Raw genomic sequence first — 25,632 nt, 5'->3', positions numbered from 1 at the left:
GGGGGGATTTTAACGGACTACCAACGCCTTTTTTTAATGGTAAATGGATGATTGACCCAAGCAATAACCAGACCAAGGAGTGGAGAAAATCACAACCTTGATTTTTAAATGGGAAACATAGAAACTAATGTGAAAAATATCAAATAAACCTAGTGGAAGAATTTACCAAAAAAAAGTAGACAAAACAAATAAGTGAATATATATAAGTACAAATGAATTAAAAGGATATAAAAAAATATAAACAACCTTGAATGGACAGAAAACTGTGATAGTTGCCCAATAATTAACAGAAAAATATTTTACTACAATGTCAAAATGATATGTGGCTCAGGAGGAGCTCAGACCAGAGCGTTGAGAGAGGATTATCATTTCATCTCTGCTCAACAAAGATATTTAGAACAAGAACCATACTCCAACACACTGTTAATTAACATTCTCAATGGTGATGAAAGCCATGAGATTAAAACACTTTGATAAACTACAAAACAACCAAATATTTATAGGCTCTATTTTGAGTTCAATGACCAATAGAGAGAGAGCTTTGATCTTTAAAATTAATTAATTAATTAATGTTAGGATGGTAAGATATATCAAGATATCAATATGGGGAAAATAGCAGGTGCATGGTCAGAAAGGTTTTCACATCGGCTTCAGATGCAAAGCTGATAAGACGCTAAAATGGCAAGATATCAATATGGGGATAATATGGGATGGATGGTCAGAAAGGTTTTCAATGCCAAGTTGAGAAGATGCTAAGATGGGGAGGATTGGGGGGGGGGGAATGATATTTTGGTAGGATGGTCAGAAACTTTTCCTTTTCCCACAATCACTTACATATAAAATTGGGAGGGGGGTATGTCACATGACTCTCATTTTCCTACTACTGATATCAGACCCTTTGTATGCCAGACAAAGGCCAATATTCGGCCGATGGGTTGGCAATGGAAATAACTATGATTTCCCAAGTGAAGGGATATAACTGTGGGTGTCCATATAACACTCATTTCTCAACACAGTAGCTGTGTTCCCATGCCAAAAACATGTCAATATCTGTGGAACAGCTTGCAGAGAGAAAAAAAATGTTTGCAGCGAAAAAAACCAACCACAACACAATCATATCAGTTGTTTTGCAGAACTAACGTTCTTATGGTCTCACATCACAAAACAGGAAATGAAGAATCATTCGAAATTTCATTATTCTCTGGTTTTGCCTTTTGTCAAGTTACAGCTTCTTTGTTTGTGCTCTGTTAAATTTTGCTTCATATTCTATGCCCATATTTTATGCAAAGCATGTTTGTCCACATTAACATGCTGTCAAAACTTTTTTTTCAGATTTATTACACTGCTATTTATTGTCATACAAAAGCTAATTTTCAAAAATGAAGAATTGCTGACTATTGTATTTAAAAAATTTTCAATTTTGTCCTTCCTTGGGATACAAGATGAACCCCCCGAACCACCAAATGCAACTTCAATAAATTTCTTAGCAATTCATGCAGATGCAATCTTTTTTAACAGCATCGAATATTTCACCTTCTTGTAGGGTCTGCTGGGGAATGTTTTTGGCCTAAGTCTTTCACTAACTTGCTGACTCAGTGTGATGTTTGAATGAAGCAGATTTGTACACTAATCTGTAGTTTGTCCAGGGTGCCAGCAATAAGACACCTACTCCTCACGAAAGGTTTTCAATGTCCACTGAATACTGCGAGCAGAAGGGACATCAAGCTTAACATCCATCTGAGGGACTGTGCACCTTATGATCCAATGCCTTGCCTGTAAAGCACCAATCGGACAGTCTATAGCTGGGCAGGGAATCTAACCAAGGCTAGACAGCTCAAATGTGTGTGCATTGCGACTGCACCATCTTGTCGGATCAAATTTCAGATTTTTTCTGAGTCAATGTCACTTTTATGTTTAAGTTTGATTCAGGAAACATTGTGCAACTCATCTCATTTAACATGTACCACCAATCACTATATACAGTATGTCAATGTACATCAAGTGCTGTTTGTGTTGTAAATGGAAACATAAGTGTACTGTACATAGACACAGTTATTCATATAAGGTTTGAAGCACATTATGGTTAAAAGGAATGGCAATCATGCTTAAAATGAATATTTCATCAAAGATAAGAGGATGAGATAACAGGAGAAAGTGACGAAAGAGGGAAGGGTTTGAAGAGGAAAAGATTTTAAAAAGGAGTCAACAATAAGATGATTTTTTAAAAAATGTGTCTAACTGAGAAGTAAAATAAAATGGAAATAAATGAAAGACACAAAATCAAAATATATGTATCGAGTTAAAGAATTCTTTCTGATTTAGCAGATAGAAGGGTTTTCATATACCCAGGAGTGTGCAGTGAGTTAGCCAGAGCAGGTTGTGATGGCTGCCTGGCCTCCCCGCCAGGACCGCTGTGGCCCCACTTCTCTTCGGCTTCGTTTCCTTCAGCAGCCTTCCAGAGAAGGCCCTGAGTGGTGGGTGTTGAGGGTAACATTGTGGAATAACTGTGGCAGTCCCCTCTTTGCCTTGTCATATTGCACTTCTGGACAGCTCGGCCATGCTTCAGTCCGATTTTTGCTCACGTGATGGCTCCAGGAGACAGCAGTTTGATTTTATTCCCAGGTATCTCAGCTGGTACAGTCAAAATGTAAATAAACTGTAGAAATTCCGTAAGTTCTGTAGAGCACAAAACATGATGGACTTCGATTTGTATACATAATAGACCACATCAATAACTGTTTAAACTGTACAATGTTAAAATATCAGACAAGTGTGGAAGAAGCAAGCTCATTTGCTAAATTAAAGCTCAGTTCTGTGATATCATATACTCAATAAACAAAAAAAGTTTATCGTCTGCACAAAAATGAATGTAAGTTGAGAGTACTGCTAAACTAATGGAGTGTATGGTGTGAAGTTCCCACAAAGGTGTAAGGGATAGAGGCAGAGAACTCTTTTCTTTTGTATAAGAGGTGTATATTATTATGGTCTAAACTCTAAAAGCAAGGAAGAGGATATTATGCCTCGTCTCCAATAGAATGTTGAAACTGTGCCCGCACCATGTTGCCAAACGCTTCAATTATTGTTTCCCCAGGAATGAGGCCAAGCTGTTCCTCAATGACACCCCAAAGTGATCAAACATGCTTTAAAATGCACCGGGATGATGTCAACCCTAATGCAGTTAACATCAACTTGAGAATATTTCATATATATGACTATGCAAGAAATCTGTTGATAATGACAATATATATTATGTAGACAGATAATTTTGTCAGGTACATTGTTATTATCCCCCGTTGGACTTAGTCCGAAATGGGGGCTTATGCATTGCATCTCGTCCGTCCATGCATGCATCTGTCTGTTTGTATGTCCGTCTGTCCATCCGTCCATCACCATATCTCAGACAATGTATGGACCAATTTTGCTCTAACTTTGCACAAAGACAATACATAATAGCATACATAAGCAAATCATTTTGTTTCGCGATTCGATTAAAGATCGCCGACTGGCCGCTATTTTATTATTTTAAAAACCGGTATTGAACACATCCTCAATTATTTCTTGGACATGCATTTACCGATCTTTATCAAACTTGGCATGGAGATAAAGAATGATGGCTTACATAAGCTCGTCGTTTTATTTTGAAGTCAGATCCAAGATGGCTGACTGAAGGCCATTTTGTTACTTAAACGTGTCCCCAACCATTTCTCAGACATACATGGTCCGACTTTGGTCAAACTTTGCATAAACACAGTACATGATGGCATATACAGATGCATTTCACTTTGTTTTGCGATCTGATCAAAGATGGCCGACTGGTAGACTGGTGGCCATTTTAGTTGTAAATAAATATGGGCTAGCCCGTTAACTCCATCCAGCAAAACTACTGAAACCACAGGGACGATGACATTTACGTCTTTTTCTCCTTGTTTCATGGTAGTCTAGAGTCTAGATATTGAGCTTCAACATAGCTTCAGCTTAACCTTGTCCTGACAAAGAAATCACAGGAAGGAAGAAGCAAGGCATTAGAGACTGGATGGAAGGAAATAGAGTGGTGAAAGCCAAGTTTGTCAAGCTGGAGGAAAGGGTTTGATTATTAGTGACAAGTGGAGAATGCAAGATTTTTATTATTCATAATGCTTTACACCCACGCCACTGGTATTGCGAGTAAAAGTCAAGAGTTTGCATGGGGGGGGGGGGCAGCAGAAAACTAGGGCCAACAAAAAGAAACAGGGCAGGAAAAAAGTTATAGAGGATGGGAATTAGAAATAGATTTGGGGCTTCAGTCAGCAAGGGGAATGGGCATGAGCAAGGTGGGCAAAAATTTAATGAGCAGGAGCAATAGTAGGGCAAAGGTTAAGGGTGTGGATGGAAGCAGGAACATGAGCAGCTCATTCATTCATCTTGTGTCATTGCACAACTGTCTGTCATTGGTGGGCGGGCACATTTAAGGGCTTCTGTTCCTTACATGCCAGATCTGGCATCTGCCAGATCCTTCAACGAACATGCCTCATCTAACATGCCGCATCTCGTTCGATGCTCCATATTCTTGGGTCCAAGACCACACTCGTAGATGGCATAATCTTTACTGTATACAGTAAACCCTCAAATATCGTGGGTTCTAATATCATGGGATTCGAACAATCACAGACAACTTATTGTGTTCCAATTTAGTAATCACGGTATTTATTTTCAGCCAATCACAGTTTTTGAAGTGAGATGAGTCATTGTTTGCGTCCGCGTGTACGATTACCTCCCATTACAAGCCTTTTCTTGTTCCTCACGCACCGTTAATTGTAGTAATCAGACCAGCATACGGGAACAAAGCTAAGTTTAATAATGATCCATCATCGAACAGGAAATTATAGAGATCCTGTAATACTAGATCTATTACATCGAGTTGACACAGACAAGTTAATCCATCCATTAATCCATTGGGACCATACTCTGTGCAGAGCGTTGGTGCTGCTTTAGCAGTCTCCTTGGCTATTGGGCACAATCCTAGACGGGTCGCCACTCTGACAGTATACCAGCATGCTGGCACTAATTTTGCCCTCAGCAAAGTCAACCTCACCTGGTATTAATTCAACAGCCGAGCAGGATTTGAACCTCGGTTCCCAAGCCCACCACCCTAACCATCAAGCCAATACCAGGCATATACCAGTTAATAATGGTGCCCAAACGTAAAACGATGGATAAAATTAGCTGTGCCAAAAGGCAGAGAAAGGTTATGATATTGTGCAAAAAAGTTGAGTTGTTAGATAGGTTAGCGAGAGGTCAAAGTGTGACATCTGTGGGATGCCATTATGGGATCGATGAATTGACTGTGCTGTAAAAGCGAGTCAAATATCCATGCGAGTGTTCCTGCTTCACAAAGCACAAACGTCTCATTCCAGTCCCGTGATCTTATTGAAAGGATTAAAAAGGCATTTAATATTTAGATCGAGGACGAAACAGAAAAAAAATGCCTTTGACTGGACGAATACCCCCCCTCCCCCCCCCAAAAAAGTACGGTATAAATTCGGACTTTGAGTGGACCAGACCGGACTTTGAAACCATTCCAGATTTACCCCTTTTGTGTGGACCGGTGTACGGGAGGTCTGTTGGCTCAAAGCTTATGAGCTTATCATCATTTAATGCCAAAGGTTCAGCTTCATCAAGGTTGGATCACCGTCTGGTGAATGGACTGATGATAGGAAGTTCCTGCGAGATATAAGCTGTTGAGGGACACTGTATGGCCATGAAGAGGGCGTCTTTCCTCGTTTAATAGTCCAAAGTGCTCTACCTGGCTTGCTACTGCCCACCTAATATTCGGTGGTGCAATATCAGTAAGAAGATATAGATGGCTGGCATTGGTGAGTTTCAGACAACCAGAGAACAAAACAACAACTCCGAACAAAACAACCCTAACTCCAATTCAGCACTGGGTTGAGCTTCTTGACATGGGCTGATTGTTCTCAAAATGGACATACATATCCCAACACCAAAAAGCATGGTACCAGTACTGTTGATCTGATTGTTGTTGGGTTGGCTATCCTTTTGGAATTCATCAACTTACTGAGGAGTGCATTACGGTGAACGAGTTTTTCTTTCAGTTTACTGATGAGGACTTTGCATGCGAGGGATATATCTAGGGTCACCCCGAAGTAAACAAAATTTGTGCAATGCTCCAGCTTGGTTTCATTCCATGATATCTCCACATTTCTGTCTGCATTTTTGTTTTTCAGCTGAAAGGCACAGATAGTTTGTTTGGGTGAATACGCAGGCGATTACCTTCATACCTTCATTGTATGATGACAAGTTCATTAGGGCATCAGAACGAATGCAATACACCTGCACAAGGCCTCTACACTGTGTTGGAATGCAAAGATCAGCAGCATCGATGAAACTCCTGCTTTGAGGTGGATGAGTTGGTCATTCACATCGATGTTTAAAAGTGATGGAGCTAAGACACTGCCTTGAGGGAGCCGTATTTTTTTTCTGTCTGGGCCAGTGACTTTCTTTTCTCGACAGTTCAACAAAGAACCATCTGTTCTCCATTAGGGTTGTCACAAGTTCCATCAGATGTAGATAGTTCATTATGTGGAATAATGTCTGAAGGAATCTGTAGTGATCTGCAGTGTCATAGGTAGCTTAAAGACCAACAAAACAGCTCCTGTAATGACAGCTTCCTGAAATTCATCCTCTATATGCTGTGTGAGGTTGAGCAATTGTCCTGTGAAGGACTTCCCTGGCCAAAAACTAGCATATTCCTTGTTAAGGAGGGGTTTGATCACTGGGGTGAGGCAGGTCAAGATTAGACGGTCTAAAATGGCAAAAGTATGTACAGCAAAAGAGTGATATCGGCCTATAGCTTTGGTTGGAATTTGGTTTGGATTGTTTGGGGTGCTCGACTGCTCGTGATACTCTTCACAAAATATACATTGTGTTTTGTAAAGTCCACCAACAGCCAGCAAATGGGACACCCAGTTTAGCGTCCATCCAAGAGAGAGCACACAAATTAATTATTCGCCGTGCATCCGTCTACTTTGGGCAAACAGAATTTGTTCATATTTGGTATGGTTCCTGGTGAATGTCATGTTGTAAAATGATTGGTGTGCTGCACCAGTGGGCCAATCCATATTTGGTGTGCCTGCCGTACACCAGTATGTGAATGAAGGTGATTGGTCCACGCTCGCTCCCAGACTGGAGCTTATTTGGCTCGATCCTCATCTATCGACACAACAAGGAGGGAACGAGTGGAGATAAAAGCATGAGTTTCGCACTGCGATAGGATGTCATTTTCACCTTGGGAGCCTTCGTCGTTTTGTTGTCTGGCCTTCCCTCTGCACTCTGCTCTGCAGCATTGGGACAGCTCCACGGTTCCCTTCTGCCGGTGTCTTGTTTTAGGACTCTTGTGTGCCCCGCTGGCGACATGCTTGTATCCTGCCTCAACCTCTTGCGCTTCCTGTTCCTTTCCAACCATAGCGCAATTTTAACGGTTGGCTGTTGTGTGCGGTGGTGCCATATTATGTATACTTTCTCTGGTGTGGTTTATCTTGTATAATTTCTGATTATTTTTGTGTTTGTGTCCCAGATTTTTGTTCAACCATGTCTTGTGTTTAATAAATTAGTTATTCCTAAAGAGACGGTGTGTGCCTTGTGTTATCACCATTTTGCTGCGCTGTCGTTTCATCTGAATTGGAATCAGTCGATATTTAAAAAAGGTGCACTGTATATATATATATATATATATATATATATATATATATATATATATATATATATATATATATATATATATATATATATATGTACACTTTTCCAATGTTGTTGTTCGTCTTTCGGCTGCTCCCGTTAGGGGTCGCCACAGCGGATCATCCGTTATGATCCGCATACTGACTTGGCAAAGGTTTTACGCCGGATGCCCTTCCTGACGCAACCCTGGTCGCCTCTTACGACACAGGGATAAGGATTGGGTTTCACCATGATTCCGGGCTGCCCTACACCCTCTCATAGTGCGGCCCAGTGCAGGGCTCCCGTCCTCAAACGATCCTCCAACCCAAGCCTCCGAGTAGCCGGATTACAGGCGCACGCCACTACGCCCGGTACACTTTTCCAATGTATATAAATAAATACATAATTTCAAAGATTTGTGTTGCATTGTTGATGGAAAAGTGTAAATAAATAAATTAATAATCCAACGTTTGTGTTGGCAGTGGAGATGGTAAGTTGTATATAAATAAATGGTTCAAAGTTGTGTGTTGCATTGGAGGTGGTAAAGCATATATAAATAAATAAACTAGGACTAGGCATCCACAAACATCCTGACCCTGTTGTGGAACGTCGGCCAAGGTCCTCACATTTTTTTTGCTCTTCCACCGTCACTTTTTCACCTTTAATCGCTTTTAAATTTGTTTTCTCCGCAACCGCTTGAGTGAATGACGCAAAAGTTTCAACACACGAGCGCCTGCCTACCTACCCATGGAGAATTTTTTGAACAAAATTTCTTGATAATTGGATGGAAAATGCAACCGGCGTTCCAAAAGGTTTGTTTTCTGTCGGCATTAGTTGCAGGGTGTTTCACGTATCAAGAATAAACAGCCTCGACTTCACATCTCTCGACTTCGGCTGAATAATCCAAAGTTGTGTGTTGGTTGTGGAAATGATACGGTTTATATAAATAGATATATAATCATTCCCAAAAGCATATACAATCCTGTTCTTTTCTCTCCCATAAGAAAAAAAAAATTGACCGAAATTCGGAAATAAAATCGTGTGATCTGTGACTTTTGATAACCCGATCACAAAATAATTTGATGCGTCTCATTGCCAGATGTTATTGCATACATACAAGCCTGATGTTGGCTTAACGGTTAAGGTGGCTGCCTTAAGATCTCAGGGTCTTGAGTTTGAGCCCCTGTTGCGCCATTAAATAACACCAGGTGAGTTGACTCAGCCTGTCATCCTTCCGAAGTCGGCAAAATTAGTACCAGCTTAATGGAAATAGGGGGAACTGCATCAGCAGCACAGTAACGCTCTCAGCAATGATGCAACCAGCAGCCACAGGCTTCATATGAAATGATAATAATACTTGCATACATGTGCCGAATATAAAATAAATGCGTCCAGTCATTTGAGTGGAGGCTCCGGACGGACGGACTGACACCCAAAATATAAGTTCACAAATGGCCTGACACCCTGTTTGGGTGCTAAAAATACCATATGCAGTGCAGGAATGCTACAAATCTCCACACAGAGACAAAGCACCAAGAAACATGACACAGAAAGAGGAAGGGAAGACTCGGAGGAACTGAAAGTTAAAATCTTCTACAATGCAACGCTCTTTTGTTAAGGTTCAAGCAATAAATTGCAACTCATTGCAAAGTGCACAAGGTACAATACAAATGGGCTCTGCTGTGTGGTTTACAGAGAGAGTACCTCGTCCTCAGCGTGAAGACGTAATGAAGCTCGTCGATGAGCAGATTGTGCAAAAGAGAGGTATCGAAGAACGGCTCGTTCACTCCGTGGCGCAGTGCTGATTATAATCATAGAGTGCCCAGATTCAATCATAGATTCAAGCGATGTCTGTGGACCTTCGGATCGAGTTTGTGACACACGGAATCGCAGGGGTCACAGGAGGGCTGGAGAGTCATACAAGAGAATGCACAAGGCTTTAGAGAAATCACAAAAAGTCTTGTGGCAGCTTGAGATCAGAATACCACTTGCATAATTTTTTGATGCTTATAGGAAGTTATTTTGCTTTATTTTAACACAGTCCTTCTGCCGATGCAGAAAGTACAGTATTAGAAGTCACAAGGACAACAGTGCCAAACAAATGCTGGACACCTCTCAAATACAATTCAATGCACTTACAGCTATTCTTTCCTACTTTTCTGCCCAATCGAATACCTGTGATAGTGCACCTTCCCCCATAACTCATCACATTATCCGGCTGCCAATGCAAAGCCATCGTGGCATAAAAAAAAAACGCATACCAACCCCCCTGCCCCTCTCCAAAATAAAAATCCACGTAACTTTTGCTAAATGCCACGCTACTTACAGGTTCGAGTACCATTGGCAGTCATTCTCCCATACTCGTAGGTCTCCCCAATCAATATACGCACTCAGTCAGTCAGAAACGTAAACAAACAAACATGTGATTTTTCACCTTCTCCTTTGAACAACCTTACTGCCCCATGTGTACCCTCATGTGATAGCATATATATATATATATATATATATATATATATATATATATATATATATATATATATATATATATATATATATATATATCCCATAGTTCACAATAACAGTATAATTATTTTAAGGTGTTGGTTGAGACAGCCATCGGGAACAGCAGGAATAGTTCAGGGTGGGTGGAGGTGGTAAGAGGTGATTGGTTTGTTTGTGTGTGCATATATTTGACAATCCATGTATTAATATTTACTGCTTTTTGGTACAATTCTAACATTTATGTTGCATGTGTGTGAGGTTGTTAGATATTATGTAGGGGAAACTGGGGTGCATTGGGACATGCACTATGCTGGGACACCCCCTCAAGATGCTATTCTTCACCGAAGATATTAGTGCCAATCAAGTCTGGTGCTGGTTATGCGTCATTCTCCCATAATGGGAATATTGAAATGTTAATCAATGATTTCCATTACTGAGTGATAGCCAAATGATACAAATTAAATATTGTCAATCTCAGCTTGGCTACAAGTGGTTGTCCTACTGATTAGCCCTGTAGTCAGAAATAAACATCCTGTTCCTCCTTTTACTTCGCATCGACATGTCGGCTTTTCCTCATGACTTTCATCTGAAATTCTGCCACGGGACAGATTAGAGGAACAAGATACTCACAATAGTCCAAGACATGCCATCTTGTATTATGTATAAATATAGTGTCCCTTGACTTCAATGCACTTGGTCCACTTGTCCTCCAAATTGTCTATTCTAGTGAAAGAGAAGTTTCCAGATCGCTCACCGAGCCAGATATTGATTTCTTCTTCATTTTCAGCAAATTGGTGGTCATGCAGTTTGGTCTTCAAATGTCAAAACGAATAAGTCATTCGAGGGCAGGCTCTGCTACCTTAACATCCTCCACAATTCATGCCTCAACCTGGGCAACAGTTTGTGGGTCGGTCACATCTGCCTGATGTGTGAACTGGAGCCATCTTTAAGAGATTCACGTCTATACTCAAAGTCAACTACCCATTTGGCCACGACAGAATATGAAGACGTTCATTCGCCATACATGGTCGCCATGCATTAGTGATTTTTTTGTGTGTACAAAGTATAGGATCATGGAAGAGCATGAAGGTAATGTGACTAGAGGGAAAAAGGCAATGTCTCGACAGTGGAACAACAGGTGGACACAATAAGCAAGGGAATGAATGATGAAAACAATTGGAGAGAATAAAGGGGAGGAATATACGAGGTGGTAACCTGTGAGAAAGACAAATTACATCTAATTGGGAAGGGTCAATGAGACAACATGAAATCAATCATCGAGGTGCAGCATGACACAAGGTGGATCTGCACAACCACATTGAAGATGTGGAGAGAAGAGACAAAGGAGTGCAGGTGAGCAACCATTTCTGTATTTTTCCAGTTTAACACAGAGAGTTGCTGGAATAATGTGTACATCCTTGACAAAGTGGAGAGGGTCAGAGGGTTGAGAGTGCATATGAAGCAAAACCATAATATAGACAGTAGAACATAAAGAGGCCACTGACCTGTTTTCAATGAGAGAGCAACATGCCTTGCTTATCATATTTGTGGGAGAAGTAAATGATGCCGAGAGCTTTGGATTCAACAACGTCGAAGAGAAAGAGGTGGGAAGCAGGTACACCGGCCCATAGTCGAGAGCAGTATCCTATTGAGCTACAAACAAAGACCTTGTAAGTCATAAGAAAATCCAGCTTTCCCAAGGAAGGACTTGGTACGATGGAAGATGGATTTTTTTTGTCATGGAAAATCGCCCCAAACAAGGCATGAAGCCACTCTAGGTAAGGGTTAAAGATTCTGAAGCTTGCCTTTGAGTTCAGGTTAGTTACATGGTCTGCAGAGGAATGGTCGTCGCCAATTGTGAGGTCCAGTAGCTTAAGAGCATGAGGCTCTTCCAATGGTTGATTGTGGAAATATATAGCAGGGGTTTCCTTATTTCTTGGAGTAGGAGGCTACCATTAAAAAGTAGCAGGTGACCATCACCGCGAGCGAAGCTGTATGGCCGGGGTCCAGGGCCCTGAGCGGGCCTTGGAAGCCGGAAGATCCTAGATGGCTGGAGATGCATTCTAGCATGATTTCTGACATGAAATAGTTCTCATATTATCATGCTGTTGGGGTTGAAAACTCCACCAAAACAAGTGGTTAGGCCTGTACTGGATGTAGTTGCATTAATATACTGACTGACTGACTGGTTGACTGAAATTCAGCTATACTGTATAGTTAGTTCAAGCAGCTTTTAAACAGGGTTCATTAATTTAAGGCCATGGTTTAGGGCACACCAAGGTGTCTGGAAGATGGAGTATCTAAGCACTTTAAAAGAGTAATTTTAGCAACATTTGGGCCATACCTTAGTTCTTAATAGGGAGATGATACTGCACATGGTGGAGTACAGTGAGCAATCTGAAGTAAGTGTGTTACATAATAATAGTGTAGATGAACTAGCATTCATTGACGAAACCATATTCCATTTCTCGGATTTCAAAACAGGGGGATGTAGAGATTTCGTGCTGACAAAAAAAAAATTAAAAAAATCCAAAAATTGGCGCTGAAGTAAGTCGGCGGCGACCTTTGACATTTTTTCTCTGAGTAGACAGCTGCGGGTCGCCGGTAACCGGCTTCTAAGGAAACCCCTGATATAGGTGGGTTTATGAGATTTTATTTCCACAGAGACAGGTAAAGAGTATGAGGTTTGCCCCCATTTAATGATATTCCATTTATCAAACCAGCATCTGATCTTTTCCAGGGCAACAGAGAGGAAAGTAACTGTTGTCATCCAATGTTTGGGATGGGGTATAGTATGCCAAAAAGTAGTCATCGGCAAAGAGAAAAGAGGATTATCCAGGGTATCAGAGAGGTCATTTAAGTATATGAGGAGCAAGACTGGGCCCCAGAAGCTGCCTTGCGGAACACCAACCTCTCCTGGGATAGGAGATTACAGGATTCCATTAGGAGTTATGTGTCATGACTGCATAAGTGGAAGAAATCAGCAAGTCTGCAGGAATAAAGGCATCTTTGGATCCCGTAGACAGATAGCTTGGCAGTAGAGCAGAGTAGCAGACTGTGTCAAATTCCCTTTATATGTTCAGGCAGACAACCCTAATCTCGTGTTTAAGATTTAGGGCCACCGTTGATTGTTCAGTGAAGCGGGAACATGTCCAATGTTGAGTGACTGAAACGGAATCCAAACTGATTCAGTTGGCTGCAGAAGACGACACTGGCTGCATTGATTAATTCCATGACCTTGCTGATGATTGGAAGTAGGCTTGCTGGCTTGTAGTTGAGTATGCTTTCAAGCTGGCATCTTCCGTGCATAAAAGTTTGATCACAGCTTGATGCTCAATTTCAGTAGCATCTATATTTGTAGGATGTAACAAGCCTCTGAATTATACTCTGAAACAATAAACATTATCAGAGTCATGAAAGTTGTGGCATTTAACAGCAAAAGATCCAAGTTTATAATGAGCGGAAAACTACGACTCACGGAGCGAATGAATACCCTGTTCCTGGAACTTTTTGAATTGCCCTTGTAGCAAATCACAAATCATCATGCATGATGAACTTTTGTGGAAGAAATACGTTTTGGTTTCTGGATTAATGCATGGAAATTTCATCAAATGCTAATAAATGCTGATTACATTCTTATATAGGAGGAAAGTATCACTATAATCAGGACACCTGAGGGGTTTTTAAATCTAAATTTCAGTACGAGATAATTGGCAAATAATTGAAAAAGCAGTACGTTCGCACTCTCCTTCACTCCTCTCCACTGAAAGGTGACATTGCAAGCCTTGGATACTATAAAATCTATGACATCATCTCCAATGTCATCTTTAAAAGGATTCAGGGCACCATTAATTATAGAAGCAGTTCAGTTTGGAGAATCATACTCATTCAAAAGAAACACTTCAACAATTTGTTTGAAAGAAATTATGTCAAAAATATTGGGGAAAGAAAACAAAGCTTGGGCAACATTTCGGGTTGAGTAACCATAACAATGTCATTGTGACGTTTGTGATAATTGTATGTTATAAGGCAATGTTGAAAGAAGATTAATATATATATATATATGAAAAGCAAAGTGCATCCATTAAAAAAGTACATTTTTATAATTACTTATTTTCAAGTCTTTCATTGGCATCATACTTCTTCTTCTTTCGGCTGCTCCCGTTAGGGGTCGCCACAGCGGATCATCTGTATGATCAGCATCGTGATTTGGCACAGGTTTTACACCGGATACCCTTCCTGACGCAACCCTGGTCGCCTCTTACGACACATTGGCATTGTCATTGGCATCCTCTAGCAAGCATTATCTTTATTCCATTGTTTAGTGTCTCGACTACCTGCTGAGCTTTTCCCAACGCTGTGCAGTTCATCACCTTCAACGATAATGATCTCATCGGGATGCTGAATCCTGACAAGTTCCTATTAAGGAAAAACAGCCTGGATGGGGCATTTCAAAGTTCTTTGTCCCAGTCTCGTGCAAGTTTCATTCGTTGCTTTTTGTCTTGCCCAAACTTTGCAATGCTGTACATGTTTCCACTTTTTGCACGCAACTTGTTTATCACACCCAGCTGAACTGTTCTGCCAGACGGCCTTTTATTCTATTTTTTCTTCTCTTGTCTGGCCTCTCTGCTCCTAACTCGATCCAATCTCATTCCTCCATTGAAACTATTAAGTGATAAGAGCAGGAAATTACAATTTCTGGTGAAAAAAATACTAAAAGTTAGCAGGAATAATGGGAGAGACACAGAGACAGAGGGGGGGGGGGAGAGACAGAGAGACAGAGGGGGGGGGAGAGACAGAGAGATAGAGAGACAGAGAGACAGAGAGACAGAGAGACAGAGAGACAGAGAGACAGAGAGACAGAGAGACAGAGAGACACAGAGAGAGAGAGACAGAGAGAGAGAGAGACAGAGAGAGAGAGAGAGAGAGAGAGAGAGAGAGAGAGAGAGAGAGAGAGAGAGAGAGAGAGAGAGAGAGACTACACATAGATTTCTAATATATTTTCATTTACCTTGCACATCTTACCAACACACCAAGTTTCAACAAAGGTATTAATATTTTCATTATTTCTGTAATAATTAAATTCTAGTTTCAAACGAGTTGAAACCAGGGATTGGAAATGCAAAATCACGTTACATTGCTCAAAAGGTTTGCCTTTCACTTTGGCTTTCCTCGACAGGTAGATCGCTAATTTTGCCTCCGATAGAATAGTTCAAAAACATTAACAACTTTTCAGTACCGGAATTACTGGTGTGTACCCCGGTCAGAATAGGTACACCGTATCCCTGCGTGTCGTAAAAGGCGACTAAAAGGGTTGGCGTGAGGAAGGGCATCCGGCCATAAAAACATCGCCTCAAAAGGAAACCATGATGAGTACAACTGATGGGCAGGGTACAGCCCGAAGTACCCCGTGGGGGTCCTCACCCCCTCTCGTTAAAACTCAAGGTGGGGAACCCGATCGAAGCAAGGGAGGAAATTTTTCCATTTATGATGACCAATCGTCTGATGCCCCACGTGGAGATCGGTTTCTGAGGTTTGGTACATGGAATGTAGGGACAATGACAGGAAGATCTGGAGAAGTGGTTGAAACATTGGTCAGAAGAAGAGTGGACATATGTTGTGTGCAGGAGACACGGTGGAAGGGAAGTGGTGTGAGAATGGTGAAGGGAAGGCAGGGGCAGAAGTACAAGTTTATGTGGAAAGGGTGCCTGGAAGGTGTGCATGGTGTTGGTGTCATGTTTTCTGAGGAGTTTGTAGACAGTGTAGTGAGTGTGACTAGAGTGAGTGAAAGGTTGATGATGGTGAGAATTGTGATCGGAAATCTCTTGGTGAACGTCATCTCGGGATATGCCCCGCAGGTCGGTCGAAGCGATGAAGAGAAGAACATGTTCTGGCGTGCGATGGAGAAGTTGATGGAAAATGTGAAAGATGAGGAAGTTGTTGTGGTTGGAGGAGACTTGAATGGACATGTGGGAAGGAGTCCAGACGGTTTTGAGGGAGTCCATGGGGGTTATGGATATGGTGTGAGAAATGGAGAAGGTGAAAGGATCTTGGAGTTTGCTGATGGAGCTGATTTGTTGCTCTGTAATACTCAATTCCAGAAAGCGAATAATAAGCTTATTACATACACGTCAGGTGGGTCGACGACAACCATTGACTACCTGATGGTGCGTCAGCGAGATAGGGGAAACCTCCGGGACACAAAGGTGATCCCAGGGGAGGAGACTGTTTCGCAGCAGCATCTGGTTGTATGCGATATAAGGGTGAAAGGTGCGCGGAGAATTCGGCGGGTGAAGTACCAACCGAGGATGAAGGTGTGGAGGTTGAAAGAGGTGACAGTGAAGGAAGCATTAAGAGAGAGGGTGAGTATGGTTGAAGATGATGTGGTTGAGCTTGAAAGTGGTTGGATGTCAATGAAAGATAGTCTATTGTGAGCCGTTGTTGAGGTATGTGGATGGACAAAAGGACCACCGAGGCACTCGGGAACATGGTGGTGGGATGATGAAGTTGGAAAGACGATTGAAAAGAAGAGGAAGAAGTTCAAGGAATGGCAAAAGGCAAAGGATACGATGGAAGAAGAGGCAGCACATGAAAGCTACAAGGAAGCCAAGAAGGCTGCAAAGAAAGAGGTTGCAAAGGCGCAGGAGGCCCATTGGAAAATGTTCGGAGAATGCTTGGATTCGGAGGAGGGTAAGAGAGCGGTATTCGGGATTGCAAAGAAGATAGCGAGAGAGATATTTGATGTGACGGGGGTGAGTTGCTTGAAGGATGAAGTGAGACAAATTGTTGCGGACTCAGATGGAATTAAAGGAATGACCGTTTTTACAGCCATTTTTCCCTGCTGTGCAGGGGTTTGGCTTTTTATTGAGGCAATGTTTTTATGGCCGGATGCCCTTCCTGACGCCAACCCTGGTCGCCTCTTACGACACACAGGGATATGGTACACCTATTCTAACCGGGGCATACACCGGGACCAGTACACTGGTACTCACTTCGCCGACCTCAGATGGATGACAGGCTGAGTCAACCCCCTGGTGTTAATTCAGCAGCCAACGGGGCTTGAACTCAGGACCCTGGGATCCCAAGCCACCACCCTAACCACTAAGCCAACACCAGGCTTGGAATTAAAGGAAGATGGAAGAGATATATGGAAAGGCTGTTGAATGTAGAAAATGAATGGGATAGAAACATCGAGAGTAACCCAGTTTTAGGACCAGCAGAGAAGATAACTGAGAAGGAAGTTGAGGAAGCTATAAGAGCAATGAAGAGTAGAAAAGCAGGAGGGCCGACGGGAGTTGTGGGAGATATGTTGAAAGCAGCGGGAAGTTGGGGTGTGAAGAGAATGACAGAGATCTGTAATCTGGTGGTGAAAGAAGGCCGCATTCCAGTGGATTGGGAACTGAGTACCCTCGTCCCTCTGTACAAGGGGAAAGGTGACCCTCTGGACTGTGGCTCCTATAGAGCAATAAAGTTATTGGAGCATGGAATGAAGGTATTGGAAAGGGTGTTGGAGAAGAGGATAAGGAAGAAGGTAAAGATTGACGAAATGCAGTTTGGATTTATGCCAGGAAGAGGAACGACAGAGGCAATTTTTATTGTAAGGCAGTTGCAGGAGAAGTACATGGAGAAGAGGAAGAAGTTGTTTTTTGGGTTTGTTGATCTGGAGAAAGCATTTGATAGGGTTCCACGTGAAGTAATGGCATGGGCATTGAGGAAGTTAGGAGTGGAGGAATGGTTGATCAGAGTAGTGATGGCCATGTACGAGAGAGCACGCACAGCTGTGAGGACGAAAGATGGGAACAGTGGTGAGTTTGAGGTGAGGGTAGGAGTGCACCAGGGGTCGGTACTAAGTCCACTTCTATTTGTAGTTGTGATGGAGGTGCTGGCTCGGGGGGTAAAGGAGGGTTTACCGTGGGAGCTGCTGTATGCAGATGATCTGGTGTTGATTGCAGAGAGTCGGGATGGACTGAAGGAGAAGATGAACAAGTGGAAGGAATGTATGGAGGCAAAAGGTTTGAAGGTGAATATTGGAAAGACGAAGGTGATGGCAAGTGGTAAAGCATGTGGTGAGGTGGAAAGGACTGGGAAGTGGCCGTGTGCTGTGTGCAGGAAGGGTGTCGGAGTGAACTCCATTCAGTGTACAATGTGTGCTGAATGGGTTCATCGAAAATGTAGTGGGGTGAGAGGGTCATTAACCAGTGTGGCAGCTACATTCAAGTGTAAGGTGTGCATCGAGGGAGCAGCAGATGAAGGAATTGTTGAGTTGGATCTTGGAGATGGTGTGAAGCTGGAAGGTGTGAAAACATTTTGCTATCTCGGAGACATGCTGAATGGAGAAGGTGGATCAGACTCTTCGACGGTTGCTAGAGTGAGATGTGCATGGAAGAAGTTTCGGGAACTGAGTGGCGTGCTGACCAAGAGGGGAGTGTCGTTGAAGCTGAAGGGAAAGGTGTATGCTACATGTGTGAGGAGTACGATGATTTATGGGAGTGAGACATGGGTACTGAACATGGAGCAGCAACAAAGGCTGGAAAGGGTGGAAATGCGAATGGTTCGGTGGATGTGTGGAGTATCGTTGAGAGAGAGGAAGACAAATGATGACTTGCGGAAGATGATGGGAATAGAGTCTGTGATGGAGGTTGTGAAGAGAAACAGATTGAGATGGTTGGGTCATGTGTTGAGGAAGGGTGAAAGTGACTGGGTGAGAGGAGTGTTGGAAATGAGTGTAGTCGGAAGTAGAGGACGGGGAAGACCAAGAAAAACTTGGCTAAATGTGGTGGAAGAGGAAATGTGGGCAAGGGGATTAAGAAGGGGAGATGCAGAAAACAGGGTAAAGTGGAGAAGATTGTCATGGGGCCCGCAAGGCTAACCCCTGCTTTAGTGGGGAAAATGGCCTTTAAATGCGTGTGTGTGTGTGTGTGTGTGTGTGTGTGTGTGTGTGTGTGTGTGTGTGTGTGTGTGTGTGTGTGTGTGTGTGTGTGTGTGTGTGTGTGTGTGTGTGTGTGTGTGTGTGTGTGTGTGTGTGTGTGTGTGTACCTGGAATTGACTCTGAGGCCAAAAATAAAAAAACCGGAGTGAAAAGGGGACATTTACCCGATGAAATATATTGTTCAACAAAAGAAAAAGGGGGCACAATGGTACACAATCAATATATCCATGGAACAAATCTTCAGTGATGTTACAAATGGGACAAAGCACTGATACAGCAACATCAATTCGGTTGACAAAGGTGTTTGTTGGCAGTGACCAGTGAGCAAGTCTCCGTTGCAAGTCATCTGATCTTTTTGTTGTTTGTGTGCAATACATCGATTCCCATGCAGGTTCAGAAGGGGTGGCATACGGCAAAAGCGTTTTCCATCTCAGTACTCCTTCTGCAGAGGTATTTATAATAATAACAGAAAGACAAAAACGATAAATTGATTTACTGTCAAGATTACTAAATAAACAGGAAGCAATACTGACTGGAGATGGAGTAACCCCAGCGAATTGGACAAGTAAGCTCGGAAGTGAAGGCTTTTGGGGTGTCCATTGGACCTCCGTACTCCACTGCAACCCAAGTTTAAAGGATGTACGGATGACATCTACAAGTACTTTACCGACAGCTCTTAACGACCTGATGCCAGCGATTTCAGCAATTTCTTTAACAGACTTCCAGCAACAATTGGATGTGTCACGAAGATGCCAAACATTTTTGATACCAGCTGAAATGAAGTTTTGTAAAAAGCAAAGGCTTTTGGGAACATTGGGAAAGAGTGGGTTGAGGAATAGAGGTTCTCCCATAAACATTTTGATGTCATACAAATCCCTCTGGTGGGTCACCATTACTGCTTGCCAAGCATTCAACAGTCTCTGGTAAAACAGAGGAAGGTGAGACGTGTCAATCTTTTTGACTCAATTAAGAACAACTCAAGGCCGTTGCCGAGCAATCCAGCTTGTCTCAATATTCGTTGTGCTACGGGGCGCCAGGGCAGTTTTTCCACATTGATCGCTCGTTGTATCGACTTCAGCCGAAAGGCCATCAGACGACACTTTATGTCAATGAGCCCTTGGCCACCATCAGACAAGGGGCGACAGAGTAAATCTGACCGCAACCAATGATAACCATTCCAGAAAATATTAACCAGTATCTGTTGAATCTCTTTAAGCAAGCCGTCTGGTGGCTGTAAACAGATGAATTTGTGCCACAAGACAGAGGTAGCTAAAGTATTAATAATTAGTATACGACCTCTGAAAGACATTTGCAGAAGGAACCTTTTCCATTGTTGAGACGTTTGGTTACGTGATCTTCCACTCCTTCCCAGTTAATAAGGGAGTACTGGTGAGGGCCAAGATAAACACCTAAGTATTTCACCCCCTCTCTCGTCCACCTTAGATCTTTTGGAAGAGACTGAGGTGGCACTAAGGGAAGCCCACCGGATGTACATTGAGCTGAGGACACCCACAGAGCTTGACTCTTTTGCCAATTACACTGCAAATGTGAAGCAAGATGAAACATATGTAAAGATCCAAGAAGAGTGGTTAGATCCTAATCAATTTTAATTACTATACAGACATCATCAGCATATGCAGACACGACGATAGGGTGTTCTTCTGGTGACTGTACAAAGCCAGAAAGAGAGTTCCTGAGATTAATTAGTAATGGCTCAAGAGAAAGGCTAAACAGTAAACCTGACAATGGACAGCCTTGCCAAACACCCCTCTGAACCTGAATGGGAGAGCAGAGACCATCGTTTACCTTACACAAACTGGATATATTGTTGTATAACAACTTAACAAAACTAATGAACCTTTCACCCAGACCAAACTTTTGCAACACATGAAACACATAAAAGTGATCAATGCTATCAAAAGCCTTTTTGACATCAAGGAAAATCAAACCAACCCCCCCTTCCTCCTTAAGACCACAATCAATCAAATCTCTAACTAAAAAGATGTTATCAGAGCTTGATCTCCCTGGAACACAGTAGCTCTGGTCATGATAAATGAGAGTCCCAACGACAAGTTTTAGCCAATTGGACAACAATTTGGAAAAGAGTTTGTAGTCAGAACACTAATGAAATGGGGCGCTAGTTCTTGATTTGACGGAGATCGTCACTTTTTGGGAGAAGACAAACCACCGCTCTTCGACAGCTGAGAGGCAGTATGGCAGAAAGTAAACTTTCTTGCAGAACCAACAGTACTTCTGAACCTAAGATGTCCCAAAATACTGAAAAAAATTCCACTGGAAGTCCGTCGATTCCAGGGGCTTTTCCACATTCAAAGCTGTTCAGAGCCATGCTGAGTTCTTCCAGGGTAAGTGGTTTTTCAAGAGCTTGACGCTGACCACAACTCAAAGAAGGAACATGATTTGTCATCTCATCAACTCAATCCTTACACACAGATTCCTTCACAAATAAATCAGAAAAATAATTTTTCACAAGTCTTTTAATATCACTTTCATTTTGTATAATAGTGCCTTGAGCATCCAACAAGGAGAAAATCTGCCTTTGGGATTTCTTAACCCCTTCTAACTGGAAAAATCTTTTATTTGGGGTGTCAGAAAACTTCACATTTTGGATTCTCAGTCGAACTGACATCCCCATGACTTTTTCATGAATCAATTCTCTGAGATAAGCTCTTTTTTCTAATAATAGCCGAAGCTTTCTGTCATTTTGAGCTTTAGCCAAGTCTTCCTCCAACTGCAGAATCTCAGTTTCCAAGAGTGAAACAGCAATTTTATTCTTGCTCGTGGAAAAGGACTGATAACATTGACAGAAAACACGAATTTGAGCTTTCGCGTTGTCCCACCATAACTGGATAGAAGAATAAGAAGGTTTACTTTGGATAAGTTTTTCCCAAAACCTACGAAAAGCGTCAGTAAAAAAACAATCCTCCAACAGGCTTGTATTCAAGGTCCAATACGCACTTTTTTTGCGGTAACTGAGAAGAGGATAAACCAAGCACTACCAGGTGATGATCAGAGAAAATGGAAGGAAAGATGTTACAAGACATGAGAACATTTCTAAAAGTAGAGTTAATGTACCATCTATCCAGCCTTGCAAGTGTTATCAGTCCATTAGCACACCGGCACCATGTATACTGAGATGCTGTACGGTGCTGCATGCGCCAAGCATCGAGTAGACCAAGTGATGAAAAACAACAAGATATGTGTTTATGAGATTCAGGATGTGGTTCTGGTGTGCTTCTATCCAAATTAGGTTCAAACGTGCAATTGAAATCTCCTCCGATACAAATACAATGATCAAAGACTAAAGTATGAAGGTAATTAGCCAGATGTGTGAAAAACTCTTTACGAGCCCCGCTCTCACTAGGATCATAGACATTAAGTAAGGTGAGGTGAAATCCTTGATACACCAACTCTAATGATGCCAAGTGTCCTTTAACTATTTCAAGAAAACTATATGAGTCAGGAACAAACCCTGGACGAAGCATAAAGGCAACACCTGCTAAGACAGAAGACAAATTACTGAAGAAACAAAGCCCCTTGTTAAGACAGAGCCAGTCAGACTGTGAAGTCTCCGTTATGTGCGTTTCTTGCAACAAACAGACATCCACATGTTTCCGAAGCAACAAGTTTTTTTAACTTGGATCCGATGCAAATGGTTAGCACCACCCCCATTCATGTTTAAGGTGCCAAAAAGCACTTCCTTCCTTTTCATCCCGTATCAAGGGGGTTTGGCAGCTGTTGAGAACATTCTAACCCTGCTTTTGTAATAAACTTCCTCAGTCTGTGAATTTGTGGTTTAGTTATTTCAAAATCTTTAGAATTCCTAATTATACACTTTGCAGTCTGCATGAAGAAAGGCAAGTCAGGAAAGTGTTTATGAATGATGACATTCCGCTGCCTAAACGTCTCATTCGGAAAGGATACAATAACCTGCGGAGATATCTGTAAATGATCAGATGATGACTGTGACAGATCAGTCACCTCTATGTCCTCATCATCTGAAGCAGACAGCCCAGATAAACCTTCCACTAGGTTCGTAAGTATCACCCTGGACCTTTACAAACACGTCTTAGAGGGGTACCGAGTGATGTACGGTGGTACTTTGTGAGTCCTGTTTAACACTTTCATCAGCATGAGATGGGGCCTCTAATACACCATCTTGTACAACTACATCGGACACCTCTACCGGGGCCTCACAAACTGTATGTTGATCATTTGTTGGGGCGGGAACATCGCATGGAGCTGCAACACTGTTTTGGTCTGTCTCAGGAAAACCGAGTGCTGATACCTCCCGACATTCTACACACGGTTCAGTAACACCAAGAGACACTTCACCGCCATCTGAAGGACCCGGACCACACTGTACATTTTGAAATACATTCTCATTATCGGAAACCATTCCATCCTTTTTTTCATTCCGATGAGGTTCCTCAGTTACCGGAACGACCGTATCCAGCACGACTACCTTGGGAGAGCTAGTGGGGTCACGAGGAGCAGACGCTCTACGTTTTTTTGATACGGTGACAAAATCATCTTTACCGTCCTCACTATGTAAGGGAACAGTATGAGCGGGAACATTGGGTTCACTGGGCATCACCTCCTCCACCAGACGAGGTTGTGGGTCGTCAACCGTTTCACAATCAATATCAACATGTCCCGATTTCCCACACTTCGAACAAGAAGCTTTCGGACAAAATCTTTTTAAATGGCCAAAGGCTCCACAAAGAAAACATGTTAAAGTGGCTGATGAAGCATACACATGGTAATCATAATTATCAATTGTAATCTTAAATGAAACCTTTAAACTCGTGTCCTCCCCGCGGTCCGGCAGCACCATGTAAAGTTGCCGCCGAAAGCTCATCACGTGCTTTGCCTTGTTATGGCGGCAACGGAGGGGGATCATCGAGATCTTTGACACAATTTTCCCGTAACGAGACAAAACAGAGACAAGTTGTTGATTCGACACGAAAGGAGGCACGTTCGAGACGATTATTTTCATTGCCGGGACATCCATCGGGCAAGCCATAACACAGTGACCACTGTGTGTGGTTAACCCGGAACTCACGACGTCGTGAACAAAACGAACATTGGAGACGAACACCACGACCTTCTGATTCATGCGTGACGCAGCACGTACATGCTCAATGCCAACAATGTCTCCAATGGCCAAAACAATCTCCTCAGTAAGAACCCCGTCGGGGGGACACAAATTAGAGCGTTTTTACGAGTAAGTACCTCGAAAGCAGCACCGTGCTGCGAGCGAGCCGCCGCCATGTTACAACTAAGACACGATGCTCGTCGTCTTCCTTACTGAGGAAGAGGAAGTTAACAATACACTCCTACTTTCCCAAAATTTGGGAAAGAGAGCGCGAACTTAACAAAATAAGGAAAGGCAAGTGAAATAAAAACCAAAATAAAGCAGATTTAAAGTGAAAGGCTTTTAAATAATTAATGGACTAACAGGGCACCGCCCAAAAACCGGCGATACCCTGACTAGCGCCGCGACGAGCTCTCTCTCTCTCTCTCTGTGTCTCTGTGTCTCTGTGTCTCTGTGTCTCTGTGTCTCTGTGTCTCTGTGTCTCTGTGTCTCTCTCTCTCTCTCTCTCTCTCTCTCTCTCTCTCTCTCTCTCTCTCTCTCTCTCTCTCTCTCTCTCTCTCTCTCTCTCTCTCTCTCTCTCTCTCTCTCTCTCTCTCTCTCTCTACACAGAAAGGAATCAAGGGAAAAACTCACAAACAAAAAACACGAGCACAGAGGGACGAAATGGGGAAAGGGGAAACACAAACCGGCACAACGGAGGACTGGCCCTCACAACGCGAAGTGAGCAGCCGCCATAACAGTACACACAACGAACCAACAGCTAGCAGGGGGCGAGAGAGAGAGACAGAGAGAGACAGAGAGAGACAGAGAGAGACAGAGAGAGACAGAGAGAGAGAGAGAGACAGAGACACAGAGACACAGAGACACAGAGAGACAGAGAGACAGAGAGACAGAGAGACAGAGAGACAGAGAGACAGAGAGACAGAGAGACAGAGAGACATTTGTATCTTTTTATTATAAAAATAGAAAAGAAAGCCCCCAAATGGGAGTTACATTTTCATTTCAGAGAAAGAAGGAAAACCAAGAAACAATTTCTGAAGAAAGGAAAGGATGAATCGGGTGGATTATATACAAAACATTTTACAAATGGATAAACATTCCTCTCGGACTTTGCAAATAACTTCTTTTATCTTCTTTTATGCACCATTTTGATTCGAACTGCGGTAATCTTCCAGTTACTGAAAAGAAAGCAAAATCCAATTTAACACGACTTATTACAAGGTTTTGGAACAAAAACAAAGCATCTTCATCATTTACTCCAACACCATCAAGTTTTCTTTTCCTTGACTTATATACTGCCATCTTTGCCTGAGCAAGCAGGAAATTGGCTAACACAGCATTGGAATTTTTATGTGGGATATCCAATCCGTAA

At 42.4% G+C, this 25,632-nt stretch overlaps 1 protein-coding gene across 4 annotated transcripts in view; it reads right to left on the bottom strand.

Annotated features, from left to right (window-relative positions):
- LOC147015414 (E3 ubiquitin-protein ligase MARCHF3-like) overlaps positions 1–25,632 on the bottom strand; it is a 223,654-nt gene that overhangs the window by 161,216 nt on the left and 36,806 nt on the right. For 2 of the 4 annotated variants that reach the window (XM_085850143.1, XM_085850144.1), the window contains 2 exons: positions 9,418–9,620; positions 2,346–2,676 (listed from right to left, as the gene is read on the bottom strand). In XM_085850143.1, the coding sequence (XP_085706269.1) occupies positions 2,346–2,533 (188 nt within the window). In that variant the 5' untranslated portion in view covers positions 2,534–2,676; positions 9,418–9,620. The remainder of the gene's footprint in view (positions 1–2,345; positions 2,677–9,417; positions 9,621–25,632) is intronic. The other 2 variants (XM_085850146.1, XM_085850147.1) reach the window with 1 other exon arrangement.

The sequence above is a fragment of the Eptatretus burgeri genome, chromosome 12 (assembly GCF_056783735.1).
Source record: "Eptatretus burgeri isolate ZD-2024b chromosome 12, Ebu_testis_v1, whole genome shotgun sequence".
Lineage (NCBI taxonomy): Eukaryota > Metazoa > Chordata > Myxini > Myxiniformes > Myxinidae > Eptatretus > Eptatretus burgeri.
Note: the sequence above shows the minus strand (reverse complement) of the source record. Positions and strands in the feature narration are given on the sequence as shown.